Source organism: Schistocerca cancellata, chromosome 6 (genome assembly GCF_023864275.1).
Source record: "Schistocerca cancellata isolate TAMUIC-IGC-003103 chromosome 6, iqSchCanc2.1, whole genome shotgun sequence".
Lineage (NCBI taxonomy): Eukaryota > Metazoa > Arthropoda > Insecta > Orthoptera > Acrididae > Schistocerca > Schistocerca cancellata.
Window position 1 is genome coordinate 711173307 of NC_064631.1, and position 26748 is coordinate 711200054.

Consider the following 26748-nt stretch of genomic DNA (forward strand, 5'->3'; position numbering starts at 1 on the left):
GGATGTCATCTCGGTAGTTGCAGCTACTTCTGTTCCTGGAGCCTGTAATGGATCTGGGAGATGTAATTTTTTTACCGTATTTGTCGATACCGAATTTAAATGTTTTCTTATATTTTTGTCAGGATTTATTATAATTTGTCTTATTATATGTTAATTTACTTCTGTTTTTGAGAGTAAAAGCATATTGATTACTATTAGAAAATGTATCGAAGAATAGCAAAGAGACTGATTACAACTGGAAGATTGTGTGTGGTGTAAAATATCTTTGACGCTAGAGTCGTCTTTGACTGTACTTAGTCGGCAGCTAACTCTTGGTGTGTGTTGACCATGGTGTTGACGGAAGAACAATGTGAAGGTCGCCGTCATAAATAATTTTGAAGTATGTTACTATTATTTTTGTATTAACTAAAAAAAAGAAGAAACTACATTTGAAGAAACTGTATTTGAAACACCAAAATGAGAGAAACACGTTGAACCACGTCAATTCTGCAACCAACAAAGATGCATTGTGGAATCATACTTAGACAACTGCAGCCAAGACTATATCGCCGTGTAAACGTCTAATGAAAAAGGTACTGTCACGAAATATGGCAAATTTAAGTAAATAAAAAATAGTGAGCATATTTTCAACTTGTGTCTTAGCCGTATTTTCAACTTGTGTCTCGTCCGGGATAACATTTGCCGTATTTCAACTGGGGGCTCAGCCGGGATACAATATTTCAACTGGGGGCTCAGCCGGGATATTGTGTTCACGAGATTTTCAACAGTGCTACGAGGAAGAAAATTTTTGTGTGTTAATACCAGTTTCTTCAGAATGTGTGTTACAGTGTTTGTGTTCATCGGGAAGTGAAAGTTTTGATGAAGAAATGTTTCGGCAAAAAATATAATTTTCAACAGAAGAAAATACTTCAAGAATATTGGTCAACAATCACATGGATGGAAAACGTGGTTTTGCAACAGTAGAAGAGTGTTCCAGATAAGTCACGAAACCATCGTATTTTGTTAAAACAATCTTTTTATCTTGTTCTGTATTGTTGTGTATAAATTTTTGTTCTTCACAATGACATGAGATTTTCGAGAGTATTGTGCCTAAAGTAGAAAGTAGTAATTTAATAGACTTCGAACATCAGGACAGGTCAAATGAAAGAGAAAGAACCGATAAGTTTGATTTAAAAAGTTTTCTTGTAAATTTCATGAAAGAAATTAAACAAACACTTGATGACAATAAGACTTACTGGGATGAAAAAATTGATAACATTTTGTTGCAAGTCCAAGCAGTCAATACCCAAGTGGGTGATCTTTCGAACAGAGTTGGCAATGCTGAGGAAAAAATTGAATCTGTGGAAGCAAAAGTAGATGAAATTGATGCTAAATTGAGTGGTGAAATTAATACTGTAAAAAATGAGTTACTGGCAGATAGGGAAATAAATTTAATTGATTTTAATGACATTAAAGGGGAAATTAAAAATTTGGATGAGAATACAAAAGTTTTAGTAAAAAATGTAGAACAAAAAACTGACAATCGTTTGGTTACTTTAGAAGAAAAAGTAGAATGCAATGATTTAGAAAACAAAAAATCTGTCAAAGAACTTAGCGAAAATATTGAAAGTTTTAACATTGAATTTCAAAGCAAAAATTACAATTTCAACACATGTAATCTTGTATCTAATATTCCAGTGAAGCACTTTTCGGTAGATGGACCCTTACATCCCGTTGATTTTATGCTGTGTTGTAAGGATTGCTTTTTACCTCACTCACCAGATGAAATAAAAATTAAATTTGTGAAAAAATTCTTGGAAGGGGAAGCTTTGACTTGGGCAAACCAGATTGTAACTATGGGGATGACATTTTCAGAATTTGAATCAAAATTTCTGGAAAATTTTTGGGATGATCTTAAACAAACTAGAATCAAAAGTGAATTTTTGAATGGGCGAAACTATAGAGAATCAGATGGGAGCATGAAACAATTTTGCAAAAGTGAACTTCAAAAACTTATTCATTTAACAAAACCTTTGGATGACTTGATCAAAATTGATACCTTAAAGAGAAGATTGCCATCAGCAATGCAGTTGAGTTTAGTTCATTGTCCTGATAGTAATGTAGAGCAGTTTCTCAATTATATTGAAAAGTTGGATAGGGTAACAACAAGAACACACAGTGGGTTTACTCAGAAAGGTAACGGTCAAAATTGGGGAAATGATAACTTTCAAAAAAGGGAACAAAACAATTATCATGGTGTCAGTCAAAATTCAGGGGGATATAACAATTTTCAGAAAAAGGACCATAATTTTTATCCAAAACAAGAACAACATTTTCGCGTTAATAATCAACAAAATAGAGAACACTTTAGGGATCAAAATCACAGAAATTTTGATAGAGATCAGTACAATAGAAACTACCGACAATCAGGTAATGTTTGGCATAGAAATGGGAACAGAAATGTTGATCAGAGACATTGGCAGAACCACAATCAGCAGTTAAAACAGGAACAAGTTGTAATTCAGGAAACAAAAAACGAGTAGACGCCCCCTTGAAGGTCCGCAAGGTTGAGGCAGAAGGTGAGCATGATGAAAGGACCAATGGATGTGAGTATCATAAACCCAAACATGACAGTTCCAAACCTAAGCAATCACATGAGGTCATTAGTTGTTACTTATTGAAGAAATTTCAAGAGGAAAATAATATTGATAAAAATAAAATTTTCAGTACACAAGAACATACAGTATATAGAAGTAATTGTGATCCATTTAATTTAACAGAGTTTTACACTTGGGCAGAAAAGAACAACACTTTGTCAGATGATGTAATTTGTAGTAGTTCAGAGATGTGTGTGAATGAAAGAGAGAATGCATGCTGTGAGAATGAAAATATTGGTGAAAGGGATCTGGTAACTTTAGAAAGGGGAAATTATATTTTGGGGGATAATTTGAATGTGTATGACCTGAATATGTATAATGATAATGATGTTGATGATAAAGTTGATAATGATAGTAATGGGATTGATGATGATGTTGAGGAAAGGTATTTCATTAGTTTAAATAGGGAGTTGGGTATACACATGGTTGAAAATGGATTAAATAGTGAGAATATTATAGAAATTCCCAGGGATGTTACCAGGATGAATAAAGCTCACAAGTTGGATGTATGTGAAAGTGTGAATTTTGATGTTGTTGGTAAAGAATCTGACTACACAAATAACGATGACACATGTATAACTTCTAACCTAAGTGAAACTTTTACAGATACTAATGATACACACACATTTCTTATGAATATGTGGCTGAACAGTGAAACTGTTTCTTTTGACAAGAACTTTAGAAAGATGCTTATTAATGTATGTGAAACTGTATGTCCTGAGTGGTGGAAAAAGATGAGATATTTTATTTTTGAAAAGCTGAAGGATAAGTACTTCGATAGTATACAATGTGATTTGGATGAAAATTCTTGGCTATTTGAGATAATAGAGAGTACTAATGACAATTTTGTATCTTGTGCAAATTTTATAACTTTGACAAATAATACATGTAATGATATACCATATGATTCTGATAAGTATAGGTTTGGGGAAATTGAAAGTGATTTATTACATGAGGATACAGGTTCTGAGAAAAGTGATCAATTTTGCAGTCCTTATATAAAAGTTCAAATTGGGTCATGGATTGGTAAATGTTTAATTGATACAGGAAGTGAGATCTCGGGAATATCTGAAAGGTTAAGCAAGAAATTGAAAGTGGGGAAAGATTTTGTTGAAATGCCAGTTGTTGGGGTAAAGATAAAAGGTGCTACTGGGAAGAGCAGTAAATTGGTAAAAAGCCAGGCTTTAGTGACATTTTTAATTGAAGGCAAGTTGTTCACACATGGATGTTTTGTAATTCAGGAATTTAATGAGGATTTTCTTTTGGGTATGAATTGGATAGTAAAAGTAAATACAGCATTTGATTGGGTTGGAAGAAAACTTTTGATAGAAACTAGTGAAAGGGAATACATTCAGACAAATTTTGTGAACACACTTGGTGATCAGAGTAATGGAAATTTTGACAGTATCAATTTACTAAAAGAAAATAGATTGGAGAGTATTGAAACTCATAGATTTGATACTGATGAAGTTGAATTTGGGAATTTAGTAAATTTGAAAATTTCGGAAACACAAAATTTAACTGGGGAGCAAAAACAACAGTTAGAAAATCTGCTGTGGGAATACAGTGATGTTTTCAGTGACATACCTGGTAGGGTAAACGGTTATCAGTGTGAGCTTCAGGTAAAACCTCATGAACCATTTTTCATAAAACCATACAGTATTGCAATATCAAAAAGACCTGCTGTTGAGAAAGAGCTGAAAAAGATGGAAGGATGTAATATAATAGAAAGGAGTATCAGGGCATATCCTATAGTAGTGGTTTCGGGAGGGGGGGGGGGGGGGAAATATATTCAAAATTTAAATAACCTATTATCATCTAAAACAAAAGTCCTCCACTGGAATACGCTTGTTAGAACAAAACTGCCTGTACAACCAAGTATGTATATTTGCATGTATAAAGTAATAATTTGAAGTCACATGTTAATTGAAACTGATGAAAAAACACTGTTGTAACAAAAAATGAGAGAAAGATTTATTTTTACTTTTTTACAAAAAAAAAAAAGTCTCCATAGTGAGCATTTCTGAATTTTTCTAATTTTTGGAAGCTAAGTCTTCCCTGTGGGTGAAGGCATGCATGTGAGGACATGCATGCAAAGGTATAAGTTTCAAAACCAATTTTAGATAAAGCCTCATGATATATGAGCAGTTTATTGTTGTTTGTACTGATGTTGTGGGGAGCAAAAGTACTCTTCACAAGAATGTAATTTGTAGTAATATTGTAGTAGAGGAAAGTGTACATAAATAACTGAAAAAAAAAATAATTTTGAATCTTATTGTAGGAAATGAGTTTTGCCTTTCTATTATTTTCAATCTGTATGCTGTATGTTAGAATATTTCTCATGTATGATTTATACCATGTATATTTGTCATGTTAAATAATTTTTTTTACTTGAAATTTTTGTGTATGAGATTGATTGGGAAGTATCATTGCAATAACAGCCAGTAACAAGTCCACAGATTCAAAGAGTCCAAATTTGGAAGAGGTTATCAGACTGCATCATTAATGTACTAATTGTGTAATACAGATCCATTACTGAGTGTGGTCGGGATTTTGTTGTATATGTCCATAACAACAAAAGCCCTGGGGAGCAGTTGTAATGGATCTGGGAGATGTAATTTTTTTACCGTATTTGTCGATACCGAATTTAAATGTTTTCTTATATTTTTGTCAGGATTTATTATAATTTGTCTTATTATATGTTAATTTACTTCTGTTTTTGAGAGTAAAAGCATATTGATTACTATTAGAAAATGTATCGAAGAATAGCAAAGAGACTGATTACAGCTGGAAGATTGTGTGTGGTGTAAAATATCTTTGACGCTAGAGTCGTCTTTGACTGTACTTAGTCGGCAGCTAACTCTTGGTGTGTGTTGACCATGGTGTTGACGGAAGAACAATGTGAAGGTCGCCGTCATAAATAATTTTGAAGTATGTTACTATTATTTTTGTATTAACTAAAAAAAAGAAGAAACTACATTTGAAGAAACTGTATTTGAAACACCAAAATGAGAGAAACACGTTGAACCACGTCAATTCTGCAACCAACAGAGATGCATTGTGGAATCATACTTAGACAACTGCAGCCAAGACTATATCGCCGTGTAAACGTCTAATGAAAAAGGTACTGTCACGAAATATGGCAAATTTAAGTAAATAAAAAATAGTGAGCATATTTTCAACTTGTGTCTTAGCCGTATTTCAATTGTGGGCGTCAGCCGGGATAACATTTGCCGTATTTCAAGCCTTACCTTACTTTTTGTTGATTTCAATAAGGCATTTGACCGGTTCAGTCACAATTTCTAGATGCAGGTGTTTGAGGTGACTGGTCTCAATCATACTGCGTGTCAGGTATTATCCAATCTTTTTAATTGTATTCATGTGTCTGTCGTGGTGAAAGGACAACTTACTCCCCAGATAACAATCTGATGGGGCTTACTACAACGAAGCCCCTTTCCATGTTGCTTTTTGTATTGTCCATAGAACCTCTGCTTCACCATATTGCTGTTCATTTACATGGTTTGAAGATATTGGGAAAAACCTTCTCCGTGTGATTGTACACGGATGATGTTATGGTATAGCTATCTCATATCGATGACACATCCTTGCTCAAGGACATGTTGGATTCCTTTTGTTCTCTCTCTGGGGCCCGCAATAATGAATGGAAATGTACCCTGTTACCATTGCAGAGTTTTTGTCAAGTTGTCATTCCATGGGCACTGGTGCTTGCTCGCCACAAACCATTGGCGATCACCATGGACCACAGCCAAATGAAAATGGCTGCACTCAACTGGTGAGAGGTGATGGATCGCATTCATCAAATACAAGAGGCAATTTGTTAACACAAGTAAAGTTCCCTTAGCTTTCTTCGTGATGTACAGATCTCAGATTCCTACATTTTCAGTGAAGTGTATTATGATGCACAAATATTCCCACTCCCCGCAACAATGGTGCACAAACTGGTGCAATTGTCTGGCTATTTCCTGTGGGAAAGTCATATTTTTTGACTCCAGTGTGAAGTGGTAGTGAGGTCCAGTCCCCTTGGAGGGTTGGCACTTCCCGATATCAAAGTAAAGCCTTCAATGTTGTTTAAACGGTGTAACATCTTAACATGTACTCCAGCTACTCTCTCCATAACAGCTTGCTTATTTAGGTGTCTTTGACTGGACAGTCTGACTCCCCCCCCCCCCCCCCCCTGCAGATACTGGCGAGATCAACTCTAAATTGCGGCACATACAAGAATTTTATACCAAAAATTTCCTGCAAAAGTTTTCTGGGAGCTGACATTTTATCAATGACACATCTTACCACCAATCTTTGCTTTCCCACTGGGGAGTACAATCATCCCTCTCTGCTGTTGAAACTACCGCATCATTGATATCCTGGAAAAAGAGTGTGGTTTCACATTCTTCCTATCCTCCTGATGGAAGTCGGTTCATTATGATACACATTCATTCATAATCTGATCCCGACCAACAAACGCCTCCATAGGATTGCTCTTCATCCAACTGATCTCTGTGACACCCGACATCAATCTGATATATCACCAAAGGGTCTTGTCTGTTGCGGACAAGAATACTGACACTGGACTCACCGACAACTGGTTTTCTTACTCAATCAGATGAAGCTGCTTTCTTGGTTGAATTTCTTCTCTAGCTGGACTTTTCCATTTTCCCTCGGACAAAGACTATTTCAACTGTATTTGTCCTCGGACACCTCGACCACTATGTAGCCAGGCATAATAATGATCCTGACCCACACATTCTTCGCCAATTTACAGTGAATGTGCACTGGAAATGGCAGAAGCTTCCACTTTATCATGCTTTATTTGAGAATGTGTTGTGCCTTGTCTTTAACTGTTATGGTATTGGATAGTTTTTACCATCATCATGGCCAGATCTCAGGATTTGACCACTGCCCATCTCATTTCCACCCAAAGAAACTAGAAGCAAGAAACAAGAGATAGCGGTCGAGGCATTACACTAATAGAGTGGATGCTATCAAAATTCACGTGTTGGTGCATAACTAGTTGCCCACGCCTGTCTTGACATCTGATAAATCTGATTTTAGCAACGTGAACCACTGTTTTCTACCAACAATGTACCAGAAAACATGTCGATGCAGCAAGATTTCATTCCTGCATTGCATATTGTGTAAGAAATACTCATGTTTTGCTATTTCTATGATAGGTTTCACCCCACTGATTGTGACAATTAGCATGAATAGACAATCAGTTAGGATTTCGCAATAAAATACTTTAGGTATTTTTTGTGCAACATATCAAAATGAAAATAATTGTCAATACATTACAATATATACTTATTTGATTATTAATCACACCTACCAATGTTTTACTTAAAGAAAAGTGTTCCAATTATCATGATATTATCAGAAACACCGAAAAAAATGCCACGACCAAGAATCAAAATTGGCTCAGCAGTTTAGTAGTCTAAAGCACCGAGCACATGGCCGCTGACCTTGCTCTGCTGGACAACACAAAAATGCTAGTAACTTGAACATTATTAACTGTGCACCTCATATTGCATTAATAAAAAAAATGCTTGTTTTTAGATGATCGTTCAATGAAAATATAATTTTCTATCAGCGACTTTGACCTTGATAGTTTCAAAAACTAGAGGATGTCTATCAAAAAACCAAAACATGTTCTCTTCAGAGAATGAAATTTTCACTTTGCAGTGCAGCGTGCGCTAATATGTAACTTCCTGGAAGATTAAAACTGTGGGCCGGACAGAGACTCGAACTCAGGTCTCAAGTTTGAGCCTCGGTCCAGCACACAGTTTTAGTCTGCCAGGAAGTTTCATGTGTCTCTCTATTTTCAACGGACAATGTTCTTGCAAAACTTGATCAAAATGGTTGACCCACATGTTGGGATGCCCCGACTTAAAAAAAAAAAAAAAGAAGAAGGGAAAATCATTTAACTTGCTTGGTACATAAGGTGAACAATACAGAGATTGCAAGGAAATCTGTCACAAAAGAAACATGGGACATTATGTGAACTGTGGTATGGAAAATGCAACCACGGGTTATGTGCAATCGAAAATGTGTAACACTGCTCCAATCTATCTCTGTATGCTACTATAAAATATTCAAAAAAGGTATATTATAAGCTGCACATTGATTTACTCTAATAACCAGTAATGAAATTAGGCCACTTGAGTTGCAGGTATACCAATGAAAGACTTTTCATGTTCTGAGCACTGCATTGAGAAAGACTTCATCCACTTTGGTGTCACTTTGGTCAAGATACATGGTTTGTAAAAAAAACTCATTTTAGAAAAATTGCTTCCCTGAAACAATTTGATGTCCCTTTCAATAATGAAACTGTAATCAAATGCTGTTTCAGATATGTGTAGCATGTACATACTAGTGAATTCTGTTTTTAACACTATTTTATATGCATACTCTTCACTGCTATTGCCATGGTCAGTATCTAACAATTTTTACTGACAATTCTTTCTCTAAGTCAATGTAATTAATTTGTGGACAGAAGAGGCATTAAGCATTGGGTAATGTATATACAAACTACACTGAATTTAATACTATATTTCATTTCATAATTATACACAAATCAATCAGTTTACTGTTGTTTACACAAATTAAATACCATTAACACTGACTCATTGATTTTTTAAATGTTTAGGTTTTTAATTTCTTGAAATAAAGCACTACAAAAATGTAAATTTAGTAACCTCTTAACTGACCTGTCAGGCCGACACTTTTCTAATTCTTCCCGAAGCTCCTTGTTCTGGCGGTGGAGTTTTCTTAGATCTTCAGCCAATTTTTCTTTCTCTCCTGCCAAATTAGCTCTTGCTTCTCTTTCAGCAATAAAATCTGACTGGTATACTTCCGCCTGACAAGCACAAAAATATTCAAATGTAAGTTTAATACTAGCTCCAAGTCTAAGATATCTATATCTTGATTTCCTAATAACTTCAAAATTTATTGTTAAACCCAAGGAACTCCAATAAAACAACACGCATGATCTACAGATTCAAATTAACTTTTGTCTGCTTATACATTACACAAAATGAAACCTTATTACAGAAAGAACCCCAGTTATCTACATTTTTATAGAAAATGTAAATGACACAATTTTAGGTGCTCCCAGCCTACAATGATTCTGAACTCTATTGAAGTACTCAGCCAGGAGGTGTGTCCAGATGGTGAGATATGTCTGCAAGATAATCTGTTGCCATCCCAAATGGTCCTGATGACTGACTGTCTTCTGCAGAGTGGCCAGCATTGACTGGGTGCAGCTCTGCTTGGGAGGTGGCAGGAAGTGTGTAGTTGGGACATGAATGGCAGTCCTAAGTTACTACGTTATCACCACTGAGCCTCAGGGCAATTCAACTAATGACAAATCTCTCCGAGGATGACAGGAAAGGGCTTAAGATGATTCTGGGACAGCCATCATCCCAGCAACAAAGGAAATTCTACTGTCCTGTACCACTTCACGTACACAAGCAGAAAATGTATGACCCACTACAGGATAACACCTACAGAAGTGAAGACAATCCACCCAACCCAGTGAGATGGTACGTCACCAATCATCACCAAAATACTTTCCCAAAGAACATAGTTAATGAGTCGCTGCACCTCCTAGACTTTATGGACTACCAGAAGTCCAAAAAGAAAGGATTCCAGTCCATCCTATCCTAAGCAACACAAGTGTCCAATGTAGGGGCCAGCAGAACATCTGACAACAACACTCAGCCCCTTCATTGGCATATGCCTGCACCACATACAGAATTCTGAGCATTTTATCTAGCACCTTCAGAACTTCCAACCAGGGAAATAAGATCTTATGGTGACCTTTGACGTAATATCACTCTTTACAAAGGTACCTCCTAAGACACTTGCTAAAAATCATAGGAGAGAAGACTGGGCCATCTCTAATGATACTCCATGAATTAACAATCATGTCAACATGTTTCCCAAGTGAAGGAAATTATTATGAACAAACCGAAGGAGTAGTGATGGGTTTCCCTCTATCATCGGCAGTGGCCAACATGTTTAAGGAGGCATCTGGCAAAAGAGTCCCAGTGCCAGTAGTCTGCGAACTCATGCCAGTAGTCTGCGAACTTAGACTTGTAAGAGATAATACCATCTATATGACTTTGGTAACACCTGAAACCACTGCACTGAACCAGCTTCTGCTTGTCAAGCTGGATGGCACATAAGTTACTGTGTTTATCATACATCAATGCACACATATTTATACTTGCATGCTTCCAGCAGTCATGCACCCTCACAAAGTGAAGGTGACCTCAGCACACTAATTAAAAGGACTCATGAAATCTCTCACCAAGACAGTTCAGTAGTGACGTCGCTGCATCTGCACCTTGACACCTTGTTTTCCATAAAAAATGGTTACAGTATCCACCAGTTCCTGTATGCCATAAAGCTAAAGAAAGAAGCTTAGGCTACATCTTGCAGGGAAATAAAAGAAACATGTTGCGACAGAGTTTATCCCACAGTCAAAGGGGAAAAGAAACAATGAAAATTGGAAGAATACTCCAAAAAATAAAGTGCGAAGTGCATGTTTCGCCCACCAAAGGACAACAGTCTAGTTGTGGTCTGTCAAGGGCAACCCAGGACTCTGAAAACCGTGAGTCTATTGCATCCCATGCCAGTGCAGGAAAATTTATGTACACCAAATTATCCACACACCACAGGAAACATGCTCCACCAAAGGATAACAGTCTAGTTGCGGTCTGTCAAGGACAACCCAGGACTCTGGAAACTGTGAGTCTATTGCATCCCAGGCCAGTGCAGGAAAATTTATGTACACCAAATTATCCACACAGCACAGGAAACATGCTAAGAGCATAAGTGTTACACAGATAAGGGACAACCAATGAAGGGATTGGTTGCAGAGCACTGCATTTCTCAAGGACATACCATGAATTGGTCAGCACAAAATTGTTAGAGCAGGCGAAATAATTTTGTGATGAGTCTTAAAAGACTCTGCACAGAGTCATGAATGAAGACAGTGGTTTTTAACCAAGGAGGCATGGGACCCAATCTTGAATGCTTTCAAAGCAGAATGGCTGTCTGTGGGATTATCCACTCATTTGCTTCTGAAGAGCTAAGATCGCACCACGTAGACGAGTGTCTTCTGCATCAGCAGTGCCCAGAGCTGCTATGGCAACACAGAGCCTGAGGATCATAGTCTGTGTCCCAACAGTGTACACCCACGCAAAGCCGACCAAGGTACTACAAGTCTGTTGCTAACCACAGGAGGGAGGGGATACAAAAACAGCACCCAGTAGGATACAGTTTGCCAAAATATTGCATCATCGGGATGATGACACTTGGCTGAATGCCCAAGAGGAGCCAAAACTAAGCATGTGCAAAGACCTAAAATGTCTGAAATGACATTCTTCTATTTCAATCTATGGGACTTACTGAAACTTCCTGGCAGATTAAAACTGTGTGCCCGAACGAGACTCGAACTCGGGACCTTTGCCTTTCGCGGGCAAGTGCTCTACCAACTGAGCTACCGTGCTACGGTAGCTCAGTTGGTAGAGCACTTGCCCGCGAAAGGCAAAGGTCCCGAGTTCGAGTCTCGTTCGGGCACACAGTTTTAATCTGCCAGGAAGTTTCATATCAGCGCACACTCCGCTGCAGAGTGAAAATCTCATTATGGGACTTACTGGTTACCCTGTATATTCTATGCATGCATGTTCCACTACAGATGTGCTGCCTTAATTTAAAGCCACCTTTTACTGATAGCTTCAGTTAAATCTTGTATGTTAGCAGCAGAATCCAGTTTCATTTAACAGTAAATCTTATTGTCTAACACTGTATTTGCTGAAGAGAAGAGGAGAACGACACAGTGTACTGGAAATGTGTACACTACTTTTAATAGTGCAGCACAATTATTTCCTTGTGGAGCTCGCAAAATTATCCCTTTTTGAGGAATGTTACTTTTATTTTCTCCACTACGCAGAAGTTATCTGAACGTCTGTTGATGTTGGTTCTTTACCACAGGCTATTTAACAGAATACATGGGATACTCTTTAAAATAACATCCACAGTTTCATTGTCCATGGCGGTATATGCAAGTACAGTATCTATTTTCTAGTTTTTAAAAAAACACAGTCACAAAAATAGTGTTTTGAAATATAAGGACAAAATATTTCTCTGTAAATGAAACATAGATAAAATTGAAAAGAATGTCTACTAAAACAGTTTAATTTAAAAACTGTTAATGTCATGCTATGGTCCTTTGTAATCCTCTTGGTTTGAAAGCTTGTCACTAATTTCACTGATGTTTATGCAATGGAGTCACACTGCATTTCACAATATATCAATTATAAAATAAATGAATTAATGGATGAGATAAATCTCTTAGACCGCAAATACATAAATTATAAATTCCCACTAAAATAACTGTTTATCTTTCGGAAATTCTTATGAGCAAATACCTGGGCTTTTAGTACAGGAATTTCTTCTTTTTCTTGCTCAAGCTTCTTTACTTCTTTAGTCAGTTCATCAATTCGTTGTTTCTGTTGTGTAAGAGCTTCTTCTTTTGACATCAGTTGTGCGGTAAGGTTGTCTATTTTTTCGACATACCCTCGAACTTGAAATTCATGGTATTCATTGTTTTGTTTTTCTTTTGTTTTCTGTTCCGCATGAAATTTTTCCCACTCTTCTAAAAGTTCTTGGTAGTCTGAGAATAATTTCTGAAACTGTGACTGAGCTTCAGCTAAGTTTATTCTGAAATGTAAAAGCCTTGTATGAAATCTCTCTCTTGCTCTTACACAAGATACTTTCTCACATTTGTAACAACAGAAAAACAGAAATAGCAAATTAAAAAAGAAAAAGAATCCCATAGACAAAATTCAGGTTGAAACCCTGAATAAAAAACTGCAATTCCTAAATTGTAGTTTCATCATTTTGTATCTTACAAGCTATAACTAACACCACCATCGGGACTTCAGTAATGGCGTATTAGACTTAACGTACTTTTTATCATGTCCAAAGCTCTGTTCTTTTATTAATAATTGTCGTAAGTCCTGGATTTCTTTCTTGAGATTTGCTATAATAGCAGAATCTGCACTTGGGACTCCATTCCACTGATTAACATTGTCAGCAGCTACCTGTAGCCAGCTGTCCAAAGTTGTGTACCTACAAAAGAAGGGCATATGAGAAGATATTTACCATGGACATCAAAAATAAAAAGTTTTAATGGCAAGTCTACTAGAACAATACTTTATCTAAGGAAATGAGAAAAAGATTGCGGGACACAAGTACCTCTCAAGTAGTATCAATTTCTCAGTGATCTTACAATTAAATGTTTCCCTGGGACATTTAAGTCTCTTCATTATCTACAATAATGATCGAAGCAGAAGAAATGAATTAAAATTTGTACTGCAGCCGGGACTCGAACCTGGGTCTTCTTGCTTGCTATGCAGAAATGCTAACCATTACACGACCACAGCACGATGGTCAACATTGCTGCACGAACTACCTAAGTTGAGTGCCATTCCTGACACACACTTCAATTCATATCTTCTGCTTATTTTCCCTTACATTGTCATTACTGCCAGTGCTCTCCAGCACTGGAATAGCACCCCAGTGTTGGACTTAATGGGAAAGTCCTGTACCATAGGTGATCTTATAAATCTTATAATTAATGTTTGCCTGAGAAATTTAATTATAAGATCTATAAGATCACCTATGGTACAGGACTTTCCCATTAAGTCCAACACTGGGGTGCTATTCCAATGCTGGAGAGCGCTGGCAGTAGTGACAATGTAAGGGAAAATAAGCAGAAGATATGAATTGAAGTATGTGTCAGGAATGGCACTCAACTTAGGTAGTTCGTGCAGCAATGTTGACCATCGTGCTGTGGTCGTGTAATGGTTAGCATTTCTGCCTAGCAAACAAGAAGACCCAAGTTCGAGTCCTGGCCGCGGCACAAATTTTAATTCATTTCTTCTGTTTCGATCATCATCGATCAATTTCTCAGTGGTTAGTCTTAAAATTATTTCAATATTGTTTAAGGCAAATCAGTACGGATCTCATTCAGAATCTTTCATGAAAGAAAAATTATTGGAAGAGAGAACAGCTGATGACCCCTAAGTGGTCTCATGTTGCCCCAATGACATCGTCGATGACTACCACAGTGGCATATGATCTCTGAGATTAGACAGGGGATCAACTGCAAAGCGTCACCTTGTCAGATGATACCAAGTTTCTTCTTACATTACATTGATGGTTGTGTTCCGACACACCATTGTCCATGTGAATAGCAGCTTGAAACATGAATCACGCCTTCGACGCAGGTCAATGTGAGGGCAGTGATCTACTATGAGGGATATTCTCCTCTGCATCGATGGGATCTGTGGTAGTTACTTAAAGCACAATGAGAGCTGTGGACTACAAGCACATTGTTGTCAATCTTCGGTAACCGTTCATGCTTGACGTCTTCTCGAATGGCGATGGCATCTTCTAGAAGGGTAACTGTATGCGTGATAAGGTGATAAGACTATAATCATACTGCAGTGGTTAGAGAAATGTGACAGTGAAATCTTGTTGATGTTCTGGCCACCAAATTCATCTGATCTTAACCTGATGGGACAAAACACATACACACACTCACACACACACACACACACACACACACACACACACACACACACACAAATCAGTCTGCAGTAATGGGATAATGATGTGGAAGAGAGAGAGAGAGAGAGAGAGAGAGAGAGAGATTTCTGGACCAATAGTCTGTAGTGCAGCTGTTGTTCACAGGCACTGCAGAATGTCTACTACATCTTTTTCCTTAGATATATAGAAATGAAACACTGGCAAAGAAATCATCACTAGCATCATGATATTAAAAAAGAAAATATTTGTACATAATAGAAACATATACATCTCACTATTCCTTTACTAAAATCTGATTAGATTTACAGTACAAATTCTGTTTTATGGTTCCAAAACCAATACATCTCAAATCTCCCAAGCAGATTCATTGTTGTACTTGACAATGCGTCGTATCATATAGTTCAATTAAATTAAGTTCTCAATCTTATTTCCCAAAACCAAATGAAAAAACGGTAAATTTTTTTTAAATGAAAACTGAACCTAAGCTTGTATAGATTGTGGCCTTTTCACCTTGTAGCTTCTCTGTGTGCTATAAATAGAGGTTAAATATGTTACGTTAATGTGAAATCAGGTTCTTCTGTGTTAAAGCAAAATGGTAACACAATCTCGCACGACATTCTTGAGTGTGTTTTGACAGAAGCACAAATAACAGTGACGAATGAATCAACAATATATTTTGCACACCATGGAAAGTGCATATTTTTTTGAAACAACTAGAATATTTCTACTGGTGTCATGGTACTGTAAGCACTCAACAATTGATTAACAGCTTGTCGTAAGGTGCGCTGCTGTCATTGGAAGATGAACAAAATGTTGTAAATCAGAAATGGGAAGGAAAAATACAATGTATTAAATATTTATTTTGTGGTTTGTGGCTGTTACAGAATGTATTTTATTAAGCTATGTCAGTTTTGGTGAACTACCAATGGATCTTTGGAGTTTCATCTAGGGTTGTGCCACTTTATCACGCAGTACAGGTTTTATGTTTTGTGTTTGAGTAGATTTTGTTACATGTAGAAAGGATGACTGGCAGTTTAAGACTTTTCTTTCTTTCAAGAGAAGATGATTATCTGTGAACATGCGTAAAGTTCTGTTTAAATTGGTTACAGAACCTTGTAAAACCTGCTACGAGACGTGCTGCTACCATTTACTGTGTCAGTTATATGATTAGTAACACAAAAAGTTAACAACTTCACCTGCCAAGGATTGCTAAAAAATTTCACTTGACCTTTACCTTTTCACTATTTTTTTCTCTTTCCAGAATGAACGACATCAATGGATGGTTCTTTTAATTAATGTCACAGTCAGAAGTAACAATATGAAAAAAATATTTCTTGGTGTTTCGTTTCCTGATGTGGGAGGGGTTGGATGTACAGAGTTATTCTTAAGTACTTCTCAGGTTTCAGAAGTTGACTGCACAAAAACTACCAGACATACAGAATGCACATATGCACATCAGTGGATACAACATCTCTCTAAGTTTTTAATTCACTTCACAGGTACACAATATGGGCACCATTTGTGATGTGAAAAATGTCACTGCATGCACACAATTCACCGATACGAACTGTATGGGAAAACATGACAGCAGCTCACTTTGAAAATCCATCCATTGTGTTGCCTATGTAACTAATTCGATGTGACAATATGGAGCCGAGCAGAGGAATAACAATAAAACTTGAAGAAAGCACAAGTTGTAATTATAAGAATTCTGCAAATCATTAGCAGGTTTCCCTTGACACATACATTGCAAAGGTAGTGGAAGGGTTACAGTGAAGCAGTAAAGACACTCCCTAATTCATTTCATTGGGAAAAACCTGGGAATTTTTCAGAATTCTGGAAATTTTTCTTTGTTTTTGTTTCAGTTTTCAGTACACTTTTTGTTATTTTGACCGGTAATAACAGATACTCTAACAAAGAATTTTACTTCAGTCCACTACTGCGGAATAATACTGCAGCAATAAAATATAAATGAGGGAATAACACCAAAACGAAACTTAAGTTGCAAATAAAATGCACCATTTTCAATAACAAAACACAGTACACACACAAGTGTCTGCCGACAGCAAAATGTAAAGCTTTAGGACGAAGGCTACGCAATAATTTGTAACAACAACAAATTCCCACATTTTTCCTGGTTTTCCTGCAGTGTGTGCACCTGCAGTAAGTGAAGCTGCATGCGAGATTGTTTGAGTAACACTCAGAATCAGAGTTCAGAGACAGATTAATGTGCAGATTATTCCAAAGAATTGCAGTTTGATTGATTTTTTTAGGAAAACAACTTGAAATTTGTTTTACTGTTAAATTAGCATCTACATCTACAAACATACTCTGCAAGCCACCATACAGTGTGTGGCTGAGGGTGTATTGTACCACTACTAGTAATTTCCCATCTTTTCCATTTGCAAATAGAGCAAGGGAAAAACGACTGTCCATACATCCCCTCTAGAGACCTAATTTCTCTTATCTTATGTTTATGGTCCTTATGTGAAATGTACCTTGGCAGCAGTAGGATCGTTCTGCAGTCAGCTTCAAATACTAGTTCTCTCAAGTTTCTCAATAGTTTTCCTCAATAAGAACATCACCTTCCCTTCAGGGATTCTCATTTGAGTTCCCAAAGCATCTTCATAATAATTATGTGTTGATTAGAACTACCGGTACTAAATCTACCAACATACCTCTGAATTGCTTCAAAGTTTTCCTTTAATCTAAACTGGAGATCCCAAACACTCCAGCAGTATTCAAGAATTGGTTACATATGAACACTTTCCTAAAACTCCCAAAGAACTGAAGTGGACAATTTACCTTCCCGAATACAATCTTTAAACACCCGTTCCATTTCATATCGCTCTGCAGCATTACGCCTAGATATTCAATAGAACTGATTGTGTCATGTAGCTCCCTACAAATGCTGTATTCGAACATTATGGGTTATTTTTCCTACTCATCTGCATTAACTTTTTTTTTTCATTTAGAGCTAGATATCATTCATCACAGGATCTTGTACCATTCCACTGTCACACAAAGATGACACTTTCCCGTAGAATAAAGCATCAACAGCAAATAGTCGCAGACTGCCGCTCACCCTGTCCATCATATCAGTTACGTGTACAGAGGAGAATAATAATGGTCCTACCACATTTAAAAAATGGTTCAAATGGCTCTGAGCACTATGGGACTTAACATCTGTGGTCATCAGTCCCCTAGAACTTAGAACTACTTAAACCTAACTAACCTAAGGACATCACACATATCCATGCCCGAGGCAGGATTCGAACCTGCGACCGTAGCAGCCACGCGGTTCCGGACTGCGCGCCTAGAACCGCTAGACCACCGCGGCCGGCTACCACATTTCCCTGAAGCACTCCTGATGATACCCTTGTCTCTGATGAACACTTGCTGCTTATGACAATATACTGGGTCCTATTACTGTAGAAGTCTTTGAGCCAATCAGATATCTGGGAACCTATTCTGTGTACTCGCACCTTTACCAACAGTCTGCATTGGGGCATCGTATCAAATACTTTTCGGAAATCTAGGAATACAGAATCTGCCTGATGCCCTTCATCCATAGTTCATAGGATACCATGTGAAAAAAGGGCAAGCTGAGTTTCGCATGAGCAATCCTTTCTAAGACCATGCTGTATGTGGACAGGTTTTCCATCTAAGGAACTTTATTTTATTCAAACTGAGAATATGTTCAAGAATTCTGCAGCAAACCAATGTTAAGGATATTGGTCTGTACTTTTGCGGGCCCGTTCTTTTAACCTTATTATATACACAAGTCACCTGCGCTTTTCTCCATTTGCTAGGGACTTTGTGCTATATTATACACTCACAAAAGATGATGGGGCCAATGATGTAGAGTCCTCTTTGTAAAACAAAATTGGGCTTCCATCTGGTCCTGGTGACTTATTTGTTTTAGACTCTTTCAGCTGCTTCTCTATATCATGAACGTATCCATACTGCAGTCTGTGCAATGTTGTGTATCTGTACAATCCTTCTGCAGGAATGATTTCTTAATGGCTTAATTTAGAACTTCAGCTTTCCTTTTGCTATCTTCTATTGCCCCACAAGATTGGCAAATGAGTGATGGGATAAAAGGCATTGAAGCACTTAGCTATTTTACGCAGGACCAGCATTTTCTGAGGTTCTCGGCTAGATCCTTTGCTAAGATATGATGGTGGTAGTTCCTGTATACTTTGCACATGGATCTTTTTACAGAAAGACATATCTTTACTATCTTTTGCCCACCTTCATTCACAATTTTGTTTTTGAACCGAGAATGAAACAGCCTTCGTGTTTCTGCTATGCTCTTATTTGCTGTCATTAGTTTCACAACCTTACCAGCAGAGGAAAGTATACGGTACAGAAGATTTTCACACTGCTTTGATTAGAAAGCGTGCATCGTCACTTGCAAAATATACAAAAAGCGGCACCATCAAGCTGTTGTAAGTGCTGCAAACAAATACACCAATGAATTTAACAGTTGCTTTAGTACTCTAGCCATTTTAAACACAACCTCGAACGGCACCAGCACCTCTCAATTGTGAAGGCGAGAACTGTCCTTCAGTAACCCATTTACAGTCTCCTGGGCCCATTCTCTTTCCAACCTCTTATCTTCTATCCCTTTCTTCCCATTATAATCTCTCTCTCATTTGATCTCTCTGGTGTGTGTGTGTGTGTGTGTGTGTGTGTGTGTGTGTGTAGAATGAATTTTTGTACTAATATTAGAATAAAAAATGCTTATGTCCAAAAGGTAATAGGTTTTCTTATTTTGTTTTTAGAGGGGCTCTCTTTCAGCCATCACTTGTCTGCATGTGAGTGGTTGCTGCTCTTCATTTTTGTTTTCTTTTCTTTTTCTGTTGTTACCATTCTCAAATTTACACTGTTGTAGTATTATTGCACATCACAGAGACAAGAACTTTAACATGTAATTAAAATGTGTGTCAGAGCAGCTATGAAACTCGAAGAAGAATCCGTCCATGGAAAGCCTATAATTTTCTAAATTTTTCTGTTTCTTTGCAAAATATTGAAATATTTTATTCCAGTTAACTAATTTCAACAGACTAAATTGTTATATTTGGATGTTTTGGAGATACTTGTATTTTTTTCTTTTTTCTTTTCTCTCTCTCTCTCTTTTTTACAACACACTGGACAATGCAATATGTTATCACCACATCTGAACAATCGGTGGCAGCAATTTTCTCTTCAAGAGTATGAGATAAAAGTGGAGTCACCTTTGTTAAAAATATACACATCTACACTGATTTGCAAATGTGAAGATAGTTCACTAATTTGAAATACCTTTCAGTCTTCTCATCTAGGTTTGTATTGATTTGCTGTAGATGTCTCTCATAATTTTTCATGCTGGTAGCAAAATCAGTCTCTTCATTACTTTGCACATCCAACTGAGGAGAGGTAGAGCTCTCATCAAGCTGAAATCAGAAATAACTCAGATATAATTTGGGCATACATAATGGCGAAACTATGATTGGCAAACAACTACACTAAAGAATAAAATTTACTATCATTTGAACAACTCAATTAAAGATCAAGAATTTACTGTCTCCAATTTGTTGCAGTCTTCATCTTTCCACCCATGTTTCTCACTCTGTTGCACCTAGAAAATCACTGATTATTAGAGACAACGACTCTTGTTATTGCTTCTGCTCAGGGGATGGAATGGCATTTCAAAAAACATTAAATGAGTAAGTGACAATGAATAAGATAAATTGACTCAGATGTTCAGAAGGTCAACCGAAAATTTTGTTTATATAATTCTGTAGCTCAATGCAACACTCGACACACTTACAATTGTAAAAAAAGGATGACTTATTTCTCAAATAATGCAAAAATTGATGTCTTTGTAAAGAGAAAATGGTAGGGGAATATTTTGTACAGATATAAAGCCCCAACAAAATGCACAACTGATTTTCTATGTAAAGTGCAATGTTAGAAATGTGAGAAAGGGCAAATAATTACTGCTGTATGTTGTGCTTCTATTTTCAATGCATACTAATAATGATTGGTAGATTTTCTTCTATTATCCGGTCACAATCAAAATATCATGTACTTCCAATTATTTGTGTATGTGATTCGTTTTGATATTATACTCATTCTTGTAGGTATGTGGCATTCAAAAATTAAATTTTTACAGTAAATTGTTTTTTACTCAAGGGTGGGTGCATTATGACCATACAAAATCAACAATTACTTATTTTCCTTTTGGCCCAGTATTTCTCCAAGTACCCTTTTAGATCGGTATTTCTCCAAGTACATGTGCATCTGTTTTCATTGCCTGGTCTGTCATTCTCTTGTTCCTCAAAACTGTGCGAGTGAGAGCAAGCGCATACGTGCGTGCAAGGAAGTGCACGCCATTATCATGGGAGTGTGCATTTGTTTGTGTGTGTGTGTGTGTGTGTGTGTGTGTGTGTGTGTTGTACATTAACTAGCCTAATGAAATTTTGTCCAACCTACTATTTCAATCCTTTACTTCCATTATTGTTTTTAGAATATCTTGTTGAAGTGACACGATGCTGATAACAGTACTTACATGATTTGATCTGGAGAGCAGCTCTTCTCTTTCCAATTCTAACTTATGACAGTTCACCTTCAGCTCTTCTAGATCAGCCTTTATATTATCCATTTCTTTCTCTAATCGACTTTTTTGGGCACTCAGACGCTCATTGTCCATTATTAGCTGCCGTTTTGATCTTTCTGCTGCTTCAAGTTGTTTATTCAACTGTTCTACAAGACTGCTCAACTCTAGTTCTTTCTTACTTGGTGTTCCACATTCTGTTTTTTCTCCCTTTGCACTTGATGCTGCCAGCCTTTTCTCCAATTCTGCTGTCTTTTTCTTAAGCTCAGCATTTTCAGCTTCCAGCTAAAATGCAGCAAAACACAAAATCACTGTCAAAAAACACATCAAACAAAAGCCCAAAAAATTCTTGAATAATCAGTCAATGAAAAAATGAGGCACTGATGTAAAGCTGTACACGAAGAAAAAAAAATACTCATTGGCTCAAAAACAATCTAATTTCATTTTAAAAGTTAAACATTGCAAAGTATTCGGAACCCACTTGTCTTAATTAGAAAATGAGCAAGAAACACATTTTTGGTCACAAATCAACTGATGAACTGAAAAGAAACTACATAAGACTGAGTGCAGATGCCATGATGAAATAAAGATGTAACTGCCTTAACAAGAATTCACTGCTTTCTTTGGAATTGGAATTATTACATTCTTTTTTGATGTCTGACGGTGTTTCACCTGTCTCATACGTATTAAACATCCAGTGGAGAAGTCGATAAAAAACGTGTTCACACTGTCAGTATGTAAAATTCTCCGATGATCTGACCACTTTTGGAAACAGCCTTCCTCAATATGTTTTTCTGACTGCTGAATGAGGAAAAAAGCTGTAGTTCTTATATACTGAATGAGAAAAACTGTAATTTCTGGTGGAAGAGGCTGTTATCATAATCTGATAGGGTATTGAGGATGAGGAGGGGTGTTAAAACATCCTTTGATTGGTGTTTGCTTTATTTCTTGCCACTGGTGGAAATAGGTGAATGAGAAATTGATGGCAGCTGTGGCATAGCACTGTTTACGTGCTGCCAAGTGCCAGCTGAGGTGGGCCAGTGCTCTGTATGCCTACGGCCACTGCAGCCTCCTACGAGCCTGCGTGTGGTGCTTTGCGAGAGCTGTTGTGCTTTAGCATTGTTAAAGCTGGCAGACAAAATGCTTGAATTCTGTACCTGTCCTCTCTATTAATCTTGGTGGGTTGCTTGGATATTTGTATCACCTCTCTAATCTTCCTTCTCAAGTTAAGTGTTTGTTACAGCAGTGCACAGGCTTCTCATAATAATAGCTGTCTGACGCTCTCATCTTCATGTTCCGTCACCATCGACTCGATGTGTTGTCTTAGACAAACATATCTTTCACGTTCAGATAGCTCTGAAGGATTTTTAGTCTTGTTTATGTGGCTGTGAACTGTGCAATATCATTTTCTAATTAGTCCTCGAGGAGGAAGATTAGGGAGGCAACAGAAATAGCCAAGTGACCCGCAAACATGAATAGAGAGGATGGGTACAGATTTCCAGTGTCTTGGCTGCTGGCAGTAACAGTGCTATAGAATGATAGCTCTTGCATAGCAACACACACACACACACACACACACACACACACACACACACACACACACACACACATGCTCGAGGCCAAAGCAGGAGTAGCTACATACCTCAGCCAGTTAACAGCACTACACCATAACCGCCATCCATTTCTCATTTGCCCATTCCCACCAGTGGCAAGAAATAAAGCAAACACCGATCAAGCACATCTATTTCCAGCAGTTACAAGAAATATGGCAAACATCAATAAAGGACGTCTAACACCCACCCTCCTTGTTCTCAAATACCGTACCAGATTACAATAACAGCGCTCTTCCACCACTATATAATATAAAAACTTTTTCTCATTCAGCAGTAAGCAAAGTACTGGGGAAGCCTATTTGCAGCAGTGGCAGAAACTTTGTAGACTTTTAATGATTGTGCCAATTATTGCAGAAGCCTATGCTTACAAGACTGAAAATATTGCTAAGCTTTTGAACGCTAACTATTATAGGACACACGCACACGTGCGCGCGCGAGCGCACACGCATGCGCGAGCGCACACGCACACGCACGCATGCACACACACACACACACACACACACACACACACACACACACACACACACAGAGAGAGAGGATGGGGGGAGGGGAGCTGCATTCTTCTGCTAAATTATATGGGATATCATACAATAACATCACAGTCAGGTAACTGCTTCAGCCATTATGGCATATAAAAATAGAAATCTAATGTGCCTGCCTACCTGCAATTCATGGTCACTTCCTCGTTTTGATTCCTCAATGTAACGTTTTAGCTCCTTGTTTTCTGCAATCAACTGAAATGTAAATAAAACACTCATAAATATTCCATTCATAGCAAGATAAAGAAGTAGAAGATACACATCGGTTATCTCTCTCTCTCTCTCTCTCTCTCTCTCTCTCTCTCTCTCTCTGTCTTTCTCACACACACACACACACACACATACATACACACACACACACACACACACACACACACACACCAGCACCACCTCAATAACTCAACAAGTAACATGCCGAGGACCACAAAACTACAGAGACAACTAGACCATGAAAAGTGTGCATACCTTGTAACAAGGATGGAAATGCTTTAGAGAGAGAGAGAGAGAGAGAGAGAGAGAGAGAGAGAGAGAGAGAGAGAGAGAGAGAGAAATAAATGCAAATGGAGTATTAACTAGAACACTGTGATCGTCTTCTTCAAGAAATGGGCCTTATTATCAAATCACAACATGTATACATTTTCAGGAAAACTTTGTATGTTTTGTTGTTTACTTGCTGATAGTTACCACTCAACTGCCACCATATTGACCTCAGAGCAGCAATGCACCGGTATACATTCAAGTGTAAACTTCTTTTACAATTTTTTTGAAATTATCAAAGTAGTAACACCTTACTACTTGCACATTACATTGACTTAATGAAGAGTACTGAAGGTGTAAAAAACGTGAAGTAGATTTGTGATCCTAACGTTGTGGTCTCCTCTTGTTACTTACAAGTTAAGTTCTGCCACATTTGCATTTAGAATCATTGCATACCTTTGGGAGACAAATCACTATGCTGATATATTATGCATATTTTCATTCAATAATGTCATATGGAATAATGTTCTGGGGTAACTAATCTTTAAGAAAGAAGGCTTTCATTGCTCACAAATGTGCTGTAAGAATAATATGTGATGTGGTACTCACCCATGATCGTCTTGAAGACACCTGTTTAGGGAGTTGACATTCTGACTACTGCTTTACAATATATTTATTCCCTCATAAAGTTAGTTGTAAATAATTCACTACATTTCCAAAGGCACAATGATGTACATAATTACAATACCAAAATAAAAGTGACATTCATCATTACTCCACATTAAGGTTGTCTTTAGCACAAAAAGGGGTGCACAATTGTGCAACAAAAATTTTTTATCACTTATCCAGTGACATAAAATGTCTGACAGACAGCAAAGTAAAATTTGAAAACAATCTGAAAAGTTAGTCCTTGACAACTTCTATTACATGGAAGAATTTCTATTATTGTAACGTGTAAAAGTCAGTGGATAGGAATTACTAACTCACTGATGCCTCCTCTGTCTTTTAAATGTTCAGTGTTTAGCCATATTTACAAATTAATTTGCAATGTGAATGTAAAATCACTCATTCCACATCATGATTTATTGTGCAAAATTATCCATGAAACTAACTAACTATGCTTTTAGACAAACCAATGCTCCTTCGGAAATACAAAACAGGCATTCACACAAACACAATTCGCACAGACAAGGCCATTGTCTCTGGCCACTGTGGCCATGTGTATGTGAGTTACGTTTACATGAATATTTATGTTTTCTATTTCTGATGGAGGATATTTTTGTCCAAAAGCTTAAATGGTTTAGCAATCTTTTCATCGTGTCTGTCTGTGTCTCAACAGCCACTCTATATGGTGAGTAATAATCTATCCTTTTCCTAATATTGTTGTTATTCCATCCTTAACTTTACAATGTTTGATTAAACCTATACTCTGTAAGTCCTGTTACAATGCTTGGTGGAAGGCACTTTACATACCACCATAATTTTGTCTCTTTCTTGTTATGTATGTCAATGATATGCAGGTAAAACAACAGTCAGTAAGATTCCATATGAGGTTGAATTTCACTGACTTTTAGCAGCATGATCATTCTGCAAGATGTATTTTGGAGGAAGTGGTACACTGCTTAAATCTTATTGGCACATGTGTGCTCAGAACTACAAATCTCTACACAATGAACAACACCTCTATTGTAGCAACTGGCAAAGGAGTCGGATGAGCATCTGTGTGCTGCACTTTCACCTACTAACTGTGATGAAACAGACTGGCCTTCCTTTGCTCTTTTGCTTGTCCTCAGCTGATTCTACTTGGAAAGGCTCACAGACTGACAAGCAATACCCAAGAATTTGTCAAATGACGGTTTTGTAAGCTACCTGATTCCGGGGTGAATTATACACCTTTAGAGTTCTTCCAATTAATCTCATAGAGGTTACTGTCTTTCATAAAACGAGTTTTATTTGGTCATTATGTTTTAAATCTCTACTTAACTTCTTACTGGCATTTACACACACGTCACAAAGCTTTACTTGCCTTTGTAAGAAGTTTCTAACAGTACCACAGAAGCAGGGCGAGTTTTTTCAACTCCCACAACTTTACTCACACATCTGTTTGAAGCATATTGTACAATATTCTCGACATTTATATTAAATGAACAAATTTTGGAGAGATTGAAAGGAACTGAACATGGACGTCACCAATCCCTTTTTTCCTTTTATAATCAATATGTTTTCCAGCAGAAGAAGGATGGACT

The 26748-nt window shown here is 37.2% G+C and overlaps 1 protein-coding gene across 2 annotated transcripts in view; it reads right to left on the minus strand.

The window, feature by feature from the left end:
- The window catches only part of LOC126088545 (optineurin), a 140212-nt gene that overhangs the window by 43284 nt on the left and 70180 nt on the right, over positions 1 to 26748 (minus strand). For both annotated transcript variants that reach the window (XM_049906724.1, XM_049906723.1), the window contains exons 5-10: positions 24149 to 24220; positions 21829 to 22158; positions 20580 to 20710; positions 13629 to 13790; positions 13088 to 13379; positions 9359 to 9507 (exon numbers count right to left, since the gene is read on the minus strand). In XM_049906724.1, the coding sequence (XP_049762681.1) occupies positions 9359 to 9507; positions 13088 to 13379; positions 13629 to 13790; positions 20580 to 20710; positions 21829 to 22158; positions 24149 to 24220 (1136 nt within the window). The remainder of the gene's footprint in view (positions 1 to 9358; positions 9508 to 13087; positions 13380 to 13628; positions 13791 to 20579; positions 20711 to 21828; positions 22159 to 24148; positions 24221 to 26748) is intronic.